The sequence below is a fragment of the Ovis canadensis genome, chromosome 1 (assembly GCF_042477335.2).
Source record: "Ovis canadensis isolate MfBH-ARS-UI-01 breed Bighorn chromosome 1, ARS-UI_OviCan_v2, whole genome shotgun sequence".
Lineage (NCBI taxonomy): Eukaryota > Metazoa > Chordata > Mammalia > Artiodactyla > Bovidae > Ovis > Ovis canadensis.
In genome coordinates, this window is record NC_091245.1 from 179,936,400 (window position 1) to 179,956,002 (window position 19,603).

A 19,603-nucleotide genomic window follows, 5' to 3' on the forward strand; every position below is an offset into this window, starting at 1 on the left:
AACTTGTGTTTGTTCCATCTTTCCTGAGCTTGCCTGGTGGCGGTTTAGTCACTAAGTTGTGTCTGACTCTTGCGACCCCATAGACTGTAGTCCACCAGGCTTCTTTGTCCATAGCAGTTCCTGACTATTTCCAGCTCATAAATATTGGGTAAGGGAATGAGGAACCTAGGGCGTTTGGGTTTGGTGAACGCTACTTTGAAAAAATAGACACTGACTTTTAAAATAATTTATTTTGATTGGTAGTGTGGACTGGGGACGGGATGGTGTAGAGATCAGAGTTTGATCCCACAGACTCTCAGCTTCCAGTTCCAGCCCAGATAGGTGGTTTCAGGGTCAAGAGAGAACATCTTTATCTCCATGTGATCCCAGGATCAATAATTTTTCTTGGATAAAATTGGCTTTAAAGAATGCTTTTTCCTCGAGTGCCTCTTTGCTTCAGCAAGTAAGACGTGCAGTGTCTGCTCCCTGACATTCAAGGAAGTACGTGCTCAGTGGTGTCTGACTCTACGGCCCCGTGGACAGTAACCCGCCAGGCTCCTCTGTCTGTGGGATTCTCCAGGCGAGAACATTGGAGTGGGTTGCCATGCCCTCCTCCAGGGGATCTTCCCGACCCAGGGATCAAAACCCCATCTTCCGCAGCTCCTGCATTGCAGGCGGATTCTTTACCACTTTGCCACCTGGGAAGCCCAGACATTCAGCACCTCCAACTTAGTTATTCTGTGCCTCTGCTTCTTCGCTTTGTCTTCACTGTGGTGGTCACATGATGTGGGAGGATTCTTCAGAGGCTACAATCAGAATCACCTAAACCCGGGGATGAATTATGTTGATGATCAGGAGTAAAAAACATCTGGAAATATTTACTTTATTTGGGAAAATTTTAGAAACCTTTTTCTTCAACTGAAGCTACCTTAGGATTCTATAAAGAACCCTGAAAATATGGGTTTTTAATTTCCTACCCAAAGAACTTTCCCACTTTCAGAGAAGCCACCACATAATTTAAGAATTTATAAAGTGTGTGTTTGTTTTAATGTTTTTGAGGCTGAACGTCTTCAAGATATCACAGGTATGGCAGTTTTTGTGTTTATATTTTAACTTTCTGAAGAGATGGATTTTATTTGAATACACATAGTAATGAAATTTAGATACCACTACCTACCATTCATTATCTTGCAAGTATCCTAAATATAGTAATCTAATACTTGTAATCTAGACAGTGCATTTCCTTTTAAGTTTCTTCAAGTTAATTTTTAAAAATAAGCTTTTAGGAGCTTAATTCAACATGATAGACGATTAGTGTTTCGTGCTTTTTAAAAAATCAGCCAGGAGCCACTGGTATAAACACATCCTTCTTTGTAAAGTGAGCCACTATAATTTTTAAGTTAGTATGTGAAGTGAAGTGAAGTCGATCAGTTGTGTCCGACTCTTTGCGACCCCATGGACTGTAGCCTACCAGGCTTCTCTGTCCATGGGATTTTCCAGGTAATAGTACTGGAGTGGATTGCCATTTCCTTCTCCAGGAGATCTTCCCGACCCAGGGATCGAACCCGGGTCTCCTGCATTGTAGACAGACGCTTTACAGTCTGAGCCACCAGGGAAGTTTATATTTTTATTCATATTTGATTTTTAGAATGCACACATCTTTTACTTTTTAAATATTTTGTTATGGAAAATTGTAAGTGTACATAAAAATTAGAAGAAGAATACAGTGAAATCCCAAGTACCCATCATTCAGTTTCATATGATAATCTTGTTTCATCTGTAGACCTTACTTCCCCAAAACATAGATTGTTATCAAGCGAATTCGAAATACTGTAGTATTTTATTCATAAAAATGTAAATCTAAGAGTTTAGGATTTTTTAAAAGTCCAACAACATCATTATTACACCTAAAAAAAAAAGCCAGTAATTAAAATATCTTTTTTCCAGTGTTCAGATTCTCTGATTGTCACATAAATTTTTCGTTTAATAGTTGGATTTTTCAAGACAAGATCTAAACACAGCCTGCGCATTGTATTTAATTGTTAGTTGGTATGTCTCCTGGGCCTTCCTGGTGACTCAGTGGTAAAAAATCCACCTGCAATTCAGGGGATGCGGGTTTGATCCCTGGGCTGGGAAGATTCCCTTGGAGAAGGAAATGGCAACCCACTCCAGTATCCTTCCTTGGGAAATCCCAGGGACAGAGGAGCCTGGTGGGCTATAGTCCATGGGGTTGCAAAAGAACTGGATACAATTTAGCAGCTTAATAACATGTTTCCTTGGTCTCTTAATCTAGAACAGTTCCCTCTCTTATTTTTCTTTTCTTACCATTTGCTGCTTGAAGACATTGGTTATTTTTCTGTAGACTTCCCATGTTTTAGATTTAAGAGATAACATCTCTATGGTGTGTTTCATATTCCTCTGTTTTAATTTTCTATAGTTGGAGACAGCCTGCTTTTAATTTGAGAACTTTCCTACCATCAGTTCGGTTCAGTTCAGTCACTCAGTTGTGTCCGACTCTTTGCGACCCCATGAATCACAGCACACCAGGCCTCCCTGTCCATCACGCTGTGTTAAACTTAATTTTTAAGATATATATATATATATATTCGTAGCAGCAGCAGCAGCATATATATACTTACTACATGAATATTGTGTCTTTTTCAGACATTGCTAAAGCTGCTTTGAAAGTAAACTGTTAATCACTCAGGCATGTCTGACTCTGTAATCCCATGGACTGTAGCCCTCCAGGCTCCTCTGTCCATGGGCTTCTCCAGGCAAGAATACTAGAGTGGGTTGCCCTGCCCTTCTCCAGGGGATCTTCCCAACTCAGGGATCAAACCTGGGTCTGCTGCATTGCAGGCAGGTTCGTTACCATCTGAGCCACCAGGGAAGCCCAAAACTACGTAATGATACAGATGCAAACATGAGTCCAACTGGTAAAAGTCACATCTGCCATATTTAGGTAAAAGTCAAGAATTTTGCAGGTAGGAAGGGAATTTGAATGACCCAGTTGATTTTTGAGGTTGTTCCTGTTTTTTGTCCTTCCTCCTCTGCCTGTATCACTGGCTGAAGAGTTATTGTAGGAAATCAGTGCCAAATTTGTTGGATAGTTAGAGAATATTTTCAAGTTCATACAGACAAGTTTTATTCAAGGGACTAGCACAAAATTATTTAAAATCTCTATAATCGATGTTTTACTTCTTTAATGAGTCCTCAAAGGTTCTTGATAATTCCTAATATAAAACAATCTAGACTTTGTAAAACGTCGCTTCTGATCACAGGGGATACAGATCTTCATTTGAATATGGTTATTACTGTTGATTGTGGTTACCGTTAGGAACCATTGGATACCCATCTAGAGTGTTTTTTTTGGCAGAGCTTAGACTTCAGTAGGCTAGAAATGACAGAAAGGAATGGTAGCATGGGGTTCCTGTGCCAACTTGTTGTGCTCAGTTGCTCAGATGTGTCTGACTCTTTGCAACCCCATGGACTGCAGCCTGCCAGGCTCCTCTGTCCATGGGATTTCCCAGGCAAGAATACTGGAGTGGGTTGCCTTTTATACTGCAGGGGATCTTCCCGACTCAGGGATCAAACTTACGTCTCTTTTGTCTCCGGCATTGGCAGGCAGATTCTTTACCATAGAACCACCTGGAAAGCCATCATGGGGTTAGACTCCTTTATTGTGATAGGAAGAAGCTGAAGCTTTTTTGTTTGTCTTACTTTTTGTCATCACGTCTTCCATCTCTCCTTGCCTCCCCCGTCCCCTCATCACTCTCCATTCCCTTCTGTGCTTCCTTCCTCCCTGTGGCATCATCTGATACTTTTGTTCTTTCCTTAATGGTCACCCTTACCTCTTCTTTTAGATGTTTTTCAAAACCATAATCAAATAAAAATTCAAAAGGGAAAACAGGAAAATCTAGAAAGAAACTGTGTGATCAGTGTCCTGAGATCCTATTGGCATTCTGGTGGTCCTCCCTTTCTCCCCAGCCTGCTGTGCATGACCCCAACACCTGGCAAATTCTGAGGATGCCTCAGCTTCCCTGGGTTCTGAAGAGCCTCCTCTGGCACTCACAAAGCCTTTGTGCCTTTTAGACTGCTATAGGCGTGTGGGCCGTGCGTGTCTGTCTCTGTGTGTCTGTGAGTGTGTGTATGCATCTGCACACATGAGATTTACTGTTGTAACGGGCTCAGTCTGCAGGAACCAAACATCCTCCTTCAGTTCAGTTCAGCTCAGTTCAGTCGCTCAGTCGTGTCCGACTCTTTGCAACCCCATGAATCGAAGCACGCCAGGCCTCCCTGTCCATCACCATCTCCTGGAGTTCACTCAGACTCACGTACATTGAGTCCGTGATGTTATCCAGCCATCTCATCCTTGGTCGTCCCCTTCTTCTCCTGCCCCCAATCCCTCCCAGCATCAGAGTCTTTTCCAATGAGTCAACTCTTCGCATGAGGTGGCCAAAGTACTGGAGCTTCAGTTTCAGCATCATTCCTTCCAAAGAAATCCCAGGATTGAGCTCCTTCAGAATGGACTGGTTTGATCTCCTTGCAGTCCAAGGGACTCTCAAGAGTCTTCTCCAACACCGCAGTTCAAAAGCATCAATTCTTCGGCACTCAGCCTCCTTATGCTGCCATTAAAATACATTTGTTCCTGTGATACTGCTTTTCTGGATTTTTTGAGAAATAAAAATCTCTTCCTTGGAGATAATCAGCCTATCTACATGTATCTAGTAGATAATAATAATTTGTTCAAAGAGGCGGATCTTTAAATGATAAAGAACGTGGTGTAAGGAACAAGGAATGACAGTCCATTTGCTGCTCTGTTTGTTTGCAAAGAACCAATAAGGAAGGGCACTATGTCTACTCACAGGCTTTTGGTTTGTTTATTTTATTTCATTTAAAAAAGTTTTTTTCTTTCCTGCACTGAGATGTAAAATCTTGGGTGTGGTGGGAGAGTTTAAAGGAACAGAGTTTAGGAAGCTGGGTTGTATGAGTGGGAGATGCAGTACTATACAGGTGGGTGTTGAGGCAGTGGGGAGGCTCAAGGTTTGGGATGCTGGATGGGAGGGGTTCTTTGAAGAAGAGAGCATCTGGGAATATATGCTGGAGGGGGAGGTGTTTGCCAATGGGTGTGGGGTTGTGTGGAGAGATATAGTTTGTGTGCAGAGATGCCGGAGGTTGAGGATTTAGTGATGAGAGGAAATACTTGTGAAAAAGGAGCGTATGTTTGTAAAAGCAGAGTTGAGAGGACTGACGGTTTAACAGAGGATAGTGTTTGGATAACAGAGAGTGGGGAAGCCAGGCTGCTTCGGGGTTTCTGAAATGAGAATATTGCTAGACAAGGAAGTGTGTGTTCCTGAAGCTTCTACTTACCCTCCCCCCATCACGTTTTCATGTTGAGATTAGTGGAAAAGGAAGGTTTTGTGTCCATTGTTCTCCGTTCTTAAGCTTGGAGTTTGGGGCTGAAATAGATTTCTTCGTTTTTCCTATTCAGTCCTCTAAAGCTTCCTCCCTCAGGCCCTATCGTCATCACAGAATCTGCCCTCCCAGTCCTCCCCACCATACACACACAGACAGTGGCACTGCCTCTGACAGACTGCTCTAAGCCGGTGTCTGAATTCAATTACATGTCATCAGTGTGTGCTTTAAAACATTGCCATACCATAAAAACATCAGTGCTGAAAGAGGCTGGCCTGTGGACCACCAGTGCACCGGGAGAGCTTAAACACCAGTCTTCAACCACTGTCTGTGACAAAATATGCTCCCAGAGCCAGCTCCTCAGCTCTAAGGCTCCTGTAGGACAAGACAGAAACTCAAACTTTTTCATAAGGTGGAAATTTTAACCTAAACCCTCCTGAGTTTTAAGATTGTTGTTCTGAATTTGCTTCTGTACCCAGTGGCTCAGTGATAAAGAATCCGCCTGAAAAAAAGGATAATCCACCTGCCAATGCAGAAGAGGTATGCTCTATCCCTGGGTCAGGAAGATTCCCTAGAGAAGGGAATGACAACCCACTCCAGTATTCTGGCCTGGAGAATTCCATGAACAGAGGAGCCTGGTGGGGTACAGTCCATGGGGTTGCAAAGAGTCGGACACAACCGAGTGAGCATGCCAACGTGCCACGCCAGTCTACATCCTTTCCCCAGCAATATGAAAAGGTTTCTGCTTTTTGGTGACTTGCTCTAGCAGTCCCCTTTTGATTAATTCCTGCTGTATTGTATGATCCTGAGAAGTGTTTGTGCATGGCAATATAAAATGACAAGTAACATGTTTTATTTTTTAAGGATTCTCCAAACTCTTGGTGTAAATTACTTGGAAAACTGAATTTATATATATAGGCCAGACTTTAAATCTCTGTCCTCTAAAACAGTACACACAACACAACAGATGCTTCATTTTAATTTGTTTGCTTTTTTTAAAACTTTGCTCCCTGGGTGTGTTTTCATTATCTTGAAAGCCAGATCCCTACAGCTCTGGCCATCACAGTGCTCTGAAGCTCACCACTGGTGACTTACGGTTTGGTTAGGATTAACCTCACTATGATGTTATTTGGTACAAATAGAGCTGGAAAATTATCTTTTAAAATGCACACCAGCATTGTGCCAAAGAAAAAAGAATCTACCAAGAAACTTGCAAACATCATGCTTGAGATGAGTTTTTCCAATAATTTACTTCTCAAGGGAAAAATGTACTGTGACTTGCTATGCTACCTTCCAAAGATCTCTAAGTGACTCCTAGTGTTCTCTAATTGACAATAAGATGATATACATTTCAGGTGATAAAAATAACAAGAGCTCTGGAGGGATTAAATTTATGGATTGAAAAATAAGCCCAGACGTTTCAACACACACTAACTTCTTTCCTGTTTAGACGTCCCCAGGTTGTCTTTTCTCTCGGATGGGCACCAGATGGCTTCTTCCCTTTTCCATGCCCGGTTCTCTTTCTCTTCATCTGCATAAAGTGTATGGAGCCATTAGGGCCCTAGGGACTGTTTTGCTTCCACAATAACATAATGCTGTGATTTTATAATTTCCCTGAGACTTCTTTTTTGTTTACAAAAATGTGAAAGTGAAAAGTGAAAGTGAAATCGCTCAGTCGTGTCCGACTCTTTGCAACCCCATGGGCTGTAGCCTACTACAGCTCCTCCGTCCACAGGATTCTCCAGGCAAGAGTACTGGAGTGGGTTGCCATTTCCTTCTCCAGGGGATCTTCCTAACCCAGAGATCGAACCGAGGTCTCCTGCCTTGCAGACAGACGCTTTACCCTCTGAGCCACCAGGAAACCGAAAAGAAACAGCAGTGGAGATCAAGAATCCAGTCGAAACCGTGGAATCTTCCTCGCCTCCTCTTGTACACGTGTTAACACAGACTTCTTTCCCGCTGTGCTTCCACTTGTGTGTCACTTTGATAGCCCCCTTTCACTTCCCACTGTTCTGGTTCTTCCTCTGCTTTCTTTCCCTAACCTCAACTGCAGTCTCTGATGCACTGTCTGCAGGGTCTATCACGTCACTAGCTCCCTCTCTCCTGGGGAATTAAACCCAGTGCTTCCCATTGTATATCCTCTGCCCTCCTGCCTCTGCTCTCCTTGCCTTCATTTCATCTCATTGAAAATATGTTACTACTTCATGTTGTATGTTTCGGAGGAGGCAATGGTGCCCCACTCCAGTACTCTTGCCTGGAAAATCCCATGGACGGAGGAGCCTGGAAGGCTGCAGTCCATGGGGTCGCTGAGGGTCGGACACAACTGAGGGACTTCACTTTCACTTTTCACTTTCATGCATTGGAGAAGGAAATGGCAACCCACTCCAGTGCTCTTGCCTGGAGAATCCCAGGGACGGGGGAGCCTGGTGGGCTTCCATCTATGGGGTCTCACAGAGTCGGACACGACTGAAGTGACTTAGCAGCATACTCTTCCCATCTCTAGGCCTCCACTCTTATGATCTCACCCACGATGAAAAGAATACCCTGGAAGGGAAGGAGAGAGATATCATGACCCACTATTGTCACTCCTAGGGTCGGAAAGGCACCTGTGTGATTCTCCACCTTTTGAGTAGAATTGATTTGTGGAATTAAGTCTTGAAGGTCTCAAACTGACACAAGGATCCATACATATATATTCAGCTATGGCTGGTACACTCAGCCTCAGTAACTTGAGTGAATTACATGTTTATACTTGATGACAAATCTTTAAATGCATGACTTCTTACACATCATTAACAAACCCAAAAAGGCTGAAATGAAAAACTATAGAGTATGGAGCATGAATATCTTAAAATATCCTCTAGAAAGTTCTTCGATCCAAATCATCTGTAACTTTCTTCTGCAATATGTATGGTGGAGAAATGTTGCATGACTGTTTCTTGGATGTGATTTATTATTTGCAAATGGCCTACTTGTCTCTTCCCTACAGACTGTGAACCTAATCTTTCAGCCAGCACTACTGTGGAATGTTTTGGTATTTTGTTTGGCCAGCTAAACTGCGTCAATAATTATATTATGTTTCTTTCTTTTTTTTTTTTTTTCCTTTTTGGCTGAATTGGCTGTGTTGTGCAGCATGCAGGATCTTAGTTCCCTGACCAGGAAACAAATCTATGTCCCCTGCAGTGGAAGCATGAAGTCCTAGCCACTGGACTGGCAGGGAATTCCCAATAATCACATTTTTTGATTAAAAAAAGGTACACGTATGGAGGAGGGGGGACCAGGTGTTGCCACCCTGTAGGGTAGTAAGAATACCCTACAGTAGTTTGATACTCTCTAGTTTTGTTGGCTCAAAGGAAGAAGAAACAGAGTTTGGTAATATTTCACTTGGGTGATTGAGCAGCATTTGCAACTGCAAACAGGTTGAAATATATTAACACATTTTATCATCTAAGATGACATTAATGTCATATACTGCTCAGTTAAAAATTAAACTTTTATGTATTCATTTTGACAGGAGGTGTAAAACATTCAATTCTGTACCATTAGAGTAAATTTTGAAAATGCAGAGTTCTGGGCTCAGGGCTTAGTTTCTAGCTTCCATTGCACAGCATCTGCTCTGGCTTGCTTTCTGGATTCCTATCGTGCACTTAATTCTGTTTCCTATTTTGTATGCATTACCTTACATAGAGCTTTGCCCACTAACTGGCTTTAGTTCTTCTCTTGTTATTCTAACATCTGACTTGACGGATTTCCCTTTGTCTCCTTGTCTAAAATACACTAAATGGTTGGAGGATTGCTGTCAGATTTAAACCACACTTAAGATAGGCATAGACTTGGACTGCACAGAACATATCTTACATGATGGTGTAGATGGGAAAAGATTCAGGTAACTATGAGAGAGAAACACATAGTTAATAAATATAGAAAATAACTTGCTTTTTTCTACACAATTTTTGTTATTAATTCTGTCAGAGACAGAATGTTTCCTGGATGTACCAGGAGTCTGACCTCAGATGGGCTTGAGATTTTGTTTATATTTTTAAAACTTCAAAATTTTAGGTGTGGAGGTAACTTTATGCTATCATTGGATAATACCCATCAGATTCTCTTTCTTTCAGGGGACTTAACTCCATTGTCATTTCTTCCTATCATAACTTACCCAGACTATCCCTCTCACTGGGTTAGCTCCCTTCCATCTGTCAATCAGTCCTTTACCAACCTGTCAGTCAGTCCTCTATTAAGGCGTGCATCACATTGTATAGCATTTATTCATACATGTATTTGCCACTTTGGATTGTAAGCTATGTATTAGCAGGAAATACTATCTTTGACCACATACTTTCCAGGGCCTAGCTCAAAGCCTGGTTTATAGTAGGCACTTAATGAAGATTAGCACCTTCATAGTAACAAACAACTCTCAAATCTCAGTGGCTTAAGACAATCTTGGATTGGCGAAGGCCCTCTTCCCCATTATCATCACTGAGGGAGGTAGGCTAAGGAAGCCTTTACAGACTTGGACACAAGACGGCTATGGAAATGGTGAATCATGCCAGCTCTTGATGTTTCAGCTTGGAACTGACAGATCACTTTCTCTCATATTTCCTTGATCAAAGCAAGGGACATAGCCACACCTAATGTCATAAGGATGAGGAAGAACAACACTACAGTGTTTCTGAAAGGAAAGAACAGGAATAATAGTGAGCAACACCAATGCCTCTTAAGCCAGTGTCCGAGATGTTCAGTTCAGTTCAGTCGCTCAGTCATATCCAACTCTTTGCGACCCCGTGAATCACAGCATGCCAGGCCTCCCTGTCCATCACCAACTCCCGGAGTTCACTCAGACTCACGTCCATCGAGTCAGTGATGCCATCCAGCCATCTCATCCTCTGTCGTCCCCTTCTCCCCTGCCCCCAGTCCCTCCCAGCATCAGGGTCTTTTCCAGTGAGTCAGCTCTTCACATGAGGTGGCCAAAGTATTGGAGTTTCAGCTTTAGCATCAGTCTTTCCAAAGAACACCCAGGACTGATCTCCTTTAGAATGGACTGGTTGGATCTCCTTGCAGTCCAAGGGACTCTCAAGAGTCTTCTCCAACACCACATTTCAAAAGCATCAATTCTTCGGCACTCAGCTTTCTTCACAATCCAACTCTCACATCCATGCATGACTACTGGAAAAACCATAGCCTTGGCTAGACGGACCTTTGTTGGCAAAGTAACGTCTCTGCTTTTGAATATGCTGTCTAGGTTGGTCATAACTTTTCTTCCAAGGAGTAAGCATCTTTTAATTTCATGGCTGCAGTCACCATCTGCAGTGATTTTGGAGCCCCCCAAAATAAAGTCTGACACTGTTTCCTCTGTTTCCCCATCTATTTCCCATGAAGTGATGGGACCGCATGCCATGATCTTAGTTTTCTGAATGTTGAGCTTTAAGCCAACTTTTTCACTCTCCTCTTTCGCTTTCATCAGGAGGCCTTTGAGATGTCAGTTAGTTTAGTCGCTCAGTCATGTCCGACTCCTTGCGACCCCATGAATCGCAGCACGCCAGACAGGCCTCCCTGTCTATCTCCAACTCCCGGAGTTCACTCAGACTCGCGTCCATTGAGTCAGTGATGCCATCCAGCCATCTCATCCTCTGTCGTCCCCTTCTCCTCCTGCCCCCAATCCCTCCCAGCATCACAGTCTTTTCCAATGAATCAACTCTTCGCATGAGGTGGCCAAAGTACTAGAGTTTCAGCTCCAGCATCATTCCTTCTAAAGAAATCCCAGGGCTGATACATAATTAATGAATGAAGTACCTAAAACTACCTGTTAGGATTTTAGTTTTTTCTATACCATGAGCAGAATCACCTCAAATAATGAAATAATCTAATAACTACATTTAAAAAATGAGCATGCTAACATTATTATCTAAGCTATATTCAACAAACATCTGGAGACCTTTTGGGTAACACTCTGTTCATTTATTCATGTTAGGGAAGTGATTAGGGATATATATTAGTTACATTTGCTTCTACACTTTCAGATGTATAAAGTATGAAATGGTCACAGTAAAGTGAAACTATTAGTTGCTCAGTTGTGTCTGACTCTTTGTGGCCCCATAGACTATAGCCTGCTAGGCTCCTCTGTCCATGGAATTCTCCAGGCAAGAATAGTGGAATGGGTAGCCAGTCCCTCCACAGGGGATCTTCCCGACCCGGGAAGCAAACCTGAGTCTCCTGCACTGCAGATAGATTCTTTACTGTCTGAGCTATCAGACTTGTATAATTATGATTTTCCCCTGAATCTTTTAGATTTGGAAGAAAACATTGAAGGCTTCAACTGACATATTAAGTTAGTTTGATCAAGAAGTTCTTTAACGTTTTTTCTTTAATTGTTTAGTTTTTATTTCATAATCATAAATTTAACTTTGCAATCCAGCTAAACTTGGAGGGGGAATAAGGAAAATATGGAACCCAAAGAACTGTAGTGAGAACACAAAGATTATAGGATATTTCGAGCAGATGGGGTGAAGGGGTGTTCTCCTGGTGGTTAAGTAAAATGCAAGTCAAATTTATTAGATTTGTCCACAGTCAGCAATGGTGATCTTGCTGGTCTTGCCATTCCTGGCCCCAAAGCGCTTCATGGCTTCCACACTATTCATGCCCTCTTTCACCTTGCCAAAGACCACGTGCTTGCCATCCAACCACTCAGTCTTGACAGTGCAGATGAAAAACCGGGAACCGTTTGTGTTGGGGCCAGCATTTGCCATGGACAAGATGCCAGGACCGGACCTGTATGCTTCTGAAATTCTCATCATCAAATTTCTCACCATAGATGGACTTGCCACCAGTACCATTATGGCGTGTGAAGTCACCACCCTGGCACATAAATCCCAGGATTATTCTGTGAAAGCAGGAAGCTTTATAACCAAATCCTTTCTCTCCAGTGCTCAGAGCTCTAAAGTTTTCTGCTGTCTTTGGAACTTTGTCTGCAAGCAGCTCGAAAGAGACGCGGCCCAAGGGCTTGCCATCGACAGCGATGTCGAAGAACACAGTGGGGTTGACCATGGCTAGACAGCAAGGGAGGCTCCCGGGTGGCGGCATCTGCAAGGCCTAACCTTTTTTTTTTTTTGGAAGAATTAGTGTCTGGCTCAAAAATTGGACAAGAGCTTAGGAAAAATGAACATGTACTCAACTTAAAAGTGAAGTATTGCTTCAGATTGTATGTTAGTATTTTACACTAATTTTTTCATTCATTGTAAAGGCAACCCAAACACATGGTATAAAATGTGGAAAATACAAACTAGTTTGAGAAAGAGGAATTAAAAATCACTAGTGTGATTTATTTCATTCCATTGTTATTGTTGTCAAATGAGCATATCGCATATGGAAGAGGAGAGAGAAGATACTGGCTTGTAATACGGGGGTAGCAATAGGATTTGTTGATGGATAAAATGAGAAAGGAGGGAATAGAGAAGTGACAGATGGTAGAGGATAGAGGATATAATGATAGAGGAGACCAATGATGACTCCTTAGATTTTGGCTTAAACATCTGTGTGTAATTGATGAGTATAGGTGGGTTTGTATATAAGGCTGCACTCATTGTATGTATGGTTTTTAAAAATTTACTGAACCTTATATTAATGTACTTTTTATGTTGTAAACATACCTCAAAATAAGATTTTAAGTGGTTTAATATACACTCATGACATACTGTGGCTTTTAATTTTCTCCCTATAGTTGGAAAATTAGCGTATATTTTCCCTTTTAATAAATAGCATGGTAATGTTCTCAGGTTCCACATACTTCCTTGTTTCCTCAATTCAAAAAAACTTGACATGAGGGAATTGGCCATGGTTTGCTGGAATTTTAACATGGCAAACCAACATGTGATACAGTTATTCAGAAATAGAAGGAACCAAGACTGGATAGAGGTCAGCTTGATTTCAGTCCTCCGTGGGGGACATGGTGAGATAGATATAGCTTGAGCCAGGCTGGTGTTGCTTTCAAGGTCAGAATTGGTGGTGGCACACAATTGTTGAGAGGGACATTTGTGACCTGTCAAGACCCACAGGGCAGGGCCAGACCCCAGCTGGGAAGCAATTCTAAAGGAGAATCTTAAAAAAACTTTTTGAGGTCCAGTTCAAAAGATAATCATGTTTTTTTTTCATAAGGGCAGGGCTTTGGGTTGGAGGATAAAGACCCCAAGGCAGAGCTTGTCGAGGGGAAGCTGCAGCTTTGAGGGTGTGAGGACTCAGCCCATCACTAGAATTTAAGCAGCCAGACTGTTTCTTGGCCCGACTCTGTGGGTGAAAGGCAGTTCCTTATTAGGCTGCCTGCATTTGCCCAGGAGATCTGTGAGGCTGAGCAAGCAAGATGAAGATCCTCCATCTGAGGCTGGGAGGGAGTAGGGAAGGCTGTGATGGATAATTAAAGACTTGTGTTCATTGAGTGTCTCTCTTGTGGGACAGTGGGAGTCAGGAGGGACTGGAGATATGATAGAAATACTCTACATAACCCTCTTCCTTAAACAAGCACATTATGATATTTATTACTAACCAAATGTGATTCTGTTTACATATCACATATTACAGAGATGTAGTAACTGGTGTCTGAGGTGCCTAAGAAGTTGGAGGACAGTCTTAGCAGTGCCTGAGTTCAGTGGGAATGTTTAAACTGCATCTTCACTTTGATGATAACTTAAAGAAAGCATTTTGATCAGTTTAAAATATAACCTTTCGCATTGGCAGGGTTAGTTTATAATGAAAAGACATTTTTATAGACTATAACTTTGGTTTCTTAAGTTAATATTGTTCAAACTAGGGTCCAAAACATATTCTTACAGGTGTATCCATTTAAAAATTCTTTTATTCACTGTGGAAACTAGAATATTGATCTGAACCTCAAAGGATGTGTGGGTTCATATGGGTGTGAAAGGAGGAGAAAGGTGTTTCCATGAGAGGAGAGAGTTAGATCAGGGATGATCGTGGTGCCTCTGGGATGCCTGGGAACTTGAAGGATATATCAGTTTCAGGTTTCTAGATATTCTACCTGACACTGATATGTCAGGAATGTGGGGACCACTCTTCCCTCTACTATTGTAAATACCTACCTTTTTCTGATGGATGCAGGGAGTTTTTTAAGTCTTTTTGTTGAGAAGGTAACTCTTATAGTCCTCTTGTAAAGAATCACCTTCTAACCCTCATGTTATTGATCATAAAATTTTCTTTCTCTGCTAGAATGTGAATTTAGTTTCCTTAGGACTTCTGAGTGGTTAATATTTCTTACAGAGACATCTAAAGGAAGCCCGTTGCCTCATCCCTTCAGGTGTTTGCTAGGTACTCAGGAAGCAGGTGGTCCCCCAGGGAGTAGAACACTAAAGGGTCATTGTCTTTTTTAGATATCACCCCCTCATCTTGCACCTGGACTTGGTGTTAGGGATTTGTTCCTCTCAAATATCACTGATGTTCTCTTGAATTATTTTTCTTTTGGTCAGAAAACATCCCAGATCAGTGGTCTTTAGTCATCTTCATTTTGCAGGACAGCTTTACTAGGTTTATTACTAAAACAGCAACGTATCAGATTGCCAGCCTGTTTGTGTACCCGTGTAGGATAACAAGTGGTTGGTCTTTTAAAATATTTGTTAAGTAAAGCTGTCTCTCTCTCTGTCTTTTTTTTCTTTGCAGATTCCAACAAGATTATGGCAGAGCAGAGCCACATGCAAAAGCAGCTGGATTTACAGAATGGTAGCTTAGAGGCAGGCTTTGTGGAGAATTCCCTCGAAAACGATTCCCAAAACATGATGGAGAGCCTGAGCCCAAAGAAATATTCGTCCAGTCTGAGATTTAAAGCCAATGGAGACTGTTCTGGCTCCTATTTAACCCTCTCACAACCTGTGCCTGCTAAAAGAAGCCCTTCTCCTTTGGGAACCAGTGTCAGAAGTAGCCCTTCTTTGGCCAAAATTCAGGGAACTAAGCAGTTCTCTTGCGATGGAAGTGACAAAAGTATTTCCATGAAACCGCCCACCCCTTTACGCAGCACTTCACCCTCCCTTAGTGGATATGCACTTGGGAGAGCAGACTTTGATCATTTTCTTGGCCGGGACGCCGAAAGGTCCTTGAGGCTTTCAGAGAAGCCTCCCTATTCCAAATATAGCTCAAGGAATAAATCCCACGACAATGTCTACTTTCTCGGAGGGCTGGAAGGCCGCAAAGCATCTGGCTCGCTCCTGACCATGTGGAATGGAAGTTCCCTGAGTGACACTGGCTCCTCGCCCATCAACAGGTCAGGGGCGGCCAGCATGCCTTCAAGCCCAAAGCAAGCCAGGAAAATAAGCATCCAGGACAACCTGACACTTCAGCCCAAGTTGAGCAGACACCGGGACCCGGCATCTGAAAACATCAGTTTAAGAACCAGGAAGTACTCCAGCGGCAGCCTGAGTCACATGGGCGCCTACAGCCGCTCTCTCCCCAGGTTGCATAGAGCCACCGAGAACCAGTTGGCACCCCTCAGTCTGCCTCCAAGAAGCTCTCTGGGCAATTCCAAACGAACGAAACTGGGGGAAAAGGATCTACCTCATAGCATCATAGACAATGACAATTACCTGAATTTTTCTTCTTTGAGCTCAGGAGCTTTGCCCTACAAAACCTCTGCCTCCGAGGGCAGTCCGTACGTGAGTTCCACCCTCAGCGTGCCTGCCAGTCCTCGAGTGGCTCGCAAGATGCTTCTGGCCTCCACCTCCTCCTGCACCTCTGACGACTTTGACAGGGCTTCCTACTCGGGTACCAGCCCTGGTCATTCGTTTCCTCCTGGGGAGCTGGACCGAGCGTTTGCAGCCAGAAGGAACTTCTCATGTGGATCTGTCGAGTTTGATGATGCAGACTTGGACAGCCTCAGACAGGCCTCAGGAACCCCCCAGCCTGTCCTTCGGGAACGGAAAAGCAGCATTAGCTCCATTTCCGGACGAGACGACCTGATGGATTATCACCGGCGGCAGAGGGAGGAGAGACTCAGGGAGCAGGAGATGGAGCGATTGGTAATCTCTTCATCTGACTTGACCTCACTGTTTCATTGAGCAGCTTCTTGGAGACAAGCTCCAAGGATACACGTGGGCATGTGGAATTTCCCAGTGTGCCAGCTCCTGGTGTCCCTTCCTAGATTTCCTCCTGCTAACCTTCCCCTTCCCAAATCACTATTATTAGTCACATAGGGCTGTTTTGAAGGCCTACATGTGCCTAATGTTATATTAAATTGCTCTGCAGAGGCCTCACAAGTATAAACTCTTGATAAATCTAACAAAGGTAGTTGTGAATTTTACTGAGTTTCTTTAAAAGTCTTAGGGACTTTTAAGACTATGAGGAAAAACTGACATATATTATTTACGTCATCAAATTTGAATGTATATACTATGATAGTAATAGTGAAATGACAACTCACTGGGAATTAGGCAGTAAGTTTTTCTGTATAGCAAGTTGTCTGAGAAGTTGAAAGGTTGCCCCACTGGTGCTCAACCTTTTTTCTGCACTGTATACACACAGATACACACACACCACACATCATACTTCAGCCATGTCTTAATACATGTAATGACTACAAACTTCGCATGTCCCCCAAAGTTACTGAGTTGTCTTTTTCTGCGGATTTATGATTACTATAAAAATATTGAAAATAGTAAGAGGGAACAGGAGAGTCCCACTAATGAATGAGAACAAGCTGGCACATTTTTCTATTCTGTTTTCTTTTAAGCATAAGTTTTTTAGGGTGAATACCTGCCAGATTATTTTGATTCATTAATGATTTCCTTAATGTGGGAAGCAGTAGGATGGTAGAGCTGATATTCTGAAGTATAGGAGTATCAAAGTATTTTAGTTACTAAAAAAGAGTATGCTGGAATAAAATTTCTGAATCCTATACAAAGCTAGTTAATGCCCGACCGGACAGTAAAATTTTAACTTTTGGATTATAATGAACTGAAACTGTTTACATCTGTACAGGACAGAATTTTCTTGAAATTTTAGAAAAGTAATTATCTGCATCAGTTGCAGCTCTTGGTCAGTTAATGTCTGTCCTTACAGAGTTTCCAAATGTCCTGATCCATATACTAGTGAATGAAGACAAATGTGTGTGCCCCAAAGAACTTGGTGTCCTGTGGGTGGGGATAGCAGTTTCTTTGTTACCATACATAATCTCCAAATATTTTTCATGATCACAAAAAGACATTATATTTGGGCTTGATTCACTGACATAAATTAGAAAAGGTTGTAATTAGCATATAAAGGCCTTCTTGTATGTGAATAGCAAACCTAGCACTGTACTGTACTGAACAACTCTCATTGATAAAACCAGAGAATCTATCTGATAATTTATTAAGGTATCTGAAGGCAATGGCACTCCACTCCAGTACTCTTGCCTGGAAAATGCTATGAACGAAGGAGTCGGGTGGGCTGCAGTCCATGGGGTCGCTAAGAGTCGGATACGACTGAGCGACTTCCCTTTCACTTTTTACTTTCATGCATTGGAGAAGGAAACGGCAACCCACTCCAGTGTTCTTGCCTGGAGAATCCCAGAGATGAGGGAGCCTGGTGGGCTGCTGTCTCTGGGGTCGCACAGAGTCGGACACGACTGAAATGACTTAGCAGCAGCAGCAAGCAAACATTTCAGTGGCTTCATCTCTCCAGAGGTCTTCCTTAAATGCTTTCATTTACTCTTCTGTTCTAAGGAAAGAGAAACCAAACTTGAAGTTCATTGACAGCAGGTTTCATCTTTAGCATATGTAAGTGTTGGTAAAGTTCTCTTTCCTCTAGTTTTCCCAAATCTGCTAAGGTTCCTGGAAATCCAGTGACCTTTCTTACTGCCTGTAAGGTTGGTGTCCTATAAGCCACAAACAGGTCCTAGATCAACTTCTTAGGAGAGGTTTTGGGTATTAACTTCAGATATGAAGTTATAACCCTTTTTCCTTTATCAAGAGCTTGTAATAAGAAATGCGGCTTATTTTTAAGTAAGACAGTCTACATTTGACTGCTATTGCATTGTCTATTTGTCTGATTACATCTCAGTGAAACAGAAAACAGATTCTTATTGAGTGTTTGCAAATAATGTTATTGCTATTAAAAAGTAAAGTGACTCAGAAAAAAATATCACTTCCTGAATTCTGAGAGGCCAAGAACAAACTGCCATTGAAAGAATGTTTCATTTAGTTTGCAAAATTGGAGTCAACTGAATTGAGGGTTAGAGAATGATCAAGATGAACGGTAAAAGGGTTTTCCCCATCAGAAAATAGAACATTAAGATTAATGCCAATAATTTTCCAGAACACATATCTGCGTTTGGAAATCCGATTTCCAGTTTCAGTTCCATGAGTTCTATATAATTAATTCTTATTCCTCTAGTATTGAGTCATTAATTTGATTTCATATAGTCATTTATTTCTGGACTAAATGAAGTCCTGAAAGTTACTTGCCTATGTAATGCCAGCTCTTCTGTCAGCTTCTGCCCATTAAGTCCATTCTTTGAAATATTTAGAGTAAAGAGTGTCTGGTAAAGTTCTGTCCGTGAGGCTCTGAGACTGTCTTTCTTTGTTAAAGGCTCATCCTCGTCTATAAGCAGTCTTTCGGTAAGCATGAGAGGAAACCACAGACTATTGGGTGAGGGTAAGGGCAAGTGGCTGTGGTTAATCTATAGTTAATTTAACAAACTTGATCAACAAGAAGGAAAGTTTGAATCTTCCATTATGCAATAGGATGTTGATCTTATTTAATTAGTGTTTCACATAAGGGTAAGAACATATTACAGAGGGATATTGATGTATATCCAGGGCCTTTCCATCGGTATGCAATCACTGAGCTTTATAAAATTTTACCTATAAAAAATTAAATGAGGGAAGGCTGAGCTTCTCATTTGATCTGACAAATCTTCCTATGCATTTTTTGATAGTGTTGAGCTGTTTATACAAGGGGTGTAGTGAATAAACCTCAAATATTTCTAGCATTCTTTTTGTAAGATTAAGAAAAAAAAAAAACTTTGTCATTGCCCAAGGGTCCTCTGGGAAAACTTAGAGATAGTTCAAGTGTGAAAGGTATCTTTGAGAAATTTGTTTTCCTGAATTTAGGGTCTGATCTTGGGAAGGCAAAATCAAATATTAATTAGAGATTAATAATATATTATGGATCCCTGAGAAAATGAATGTTGCAGTTTGATTACCTGATAAAATGAGGATGTTATTTATTATAAATA

The 19,603-nt window shown here is 41.9% G+C and overlaps 1 protein-coding gene and 1 pseudogene across 22 annotated transcripts in view; one reads left to right on the plus strand and one right to left on the minus strand.

Moving 5' to 3' along the window:
* The window catches only part of PHLDB2 (pleckstrin homology like domain family B member 2), a 242,070-nt gene that overhangs the window by 134,026 nt on the left and 88,441 nt on the right, over positions 1 to 19,603 (plus strand). For all 22 annotated transcript variants that reach the window (XR_011249172.1, XR_011249157.1, XM_069552946.1 and 19 more), the window contains one exon: positions 15,058 to 16,406. Coding sequence is in view for 20 of the 22 variants with exons in the window: in XM_069552946.1 (XP_069409047.1) it covers positions 15,058 to 16,406 (1,349 nt within the window). In the remaining 2 variants the exon portion in view is untranslated. The remainder of the gene's footprint in view (positions 1 to 15,057; positions 16,407 to 19,603) is intronic.
* Positions 11,946 to 12,438, minus strand: LOC138430821 (peptidyl-prolyl cis-trans isomerase A-like; annotated as a pseudogene).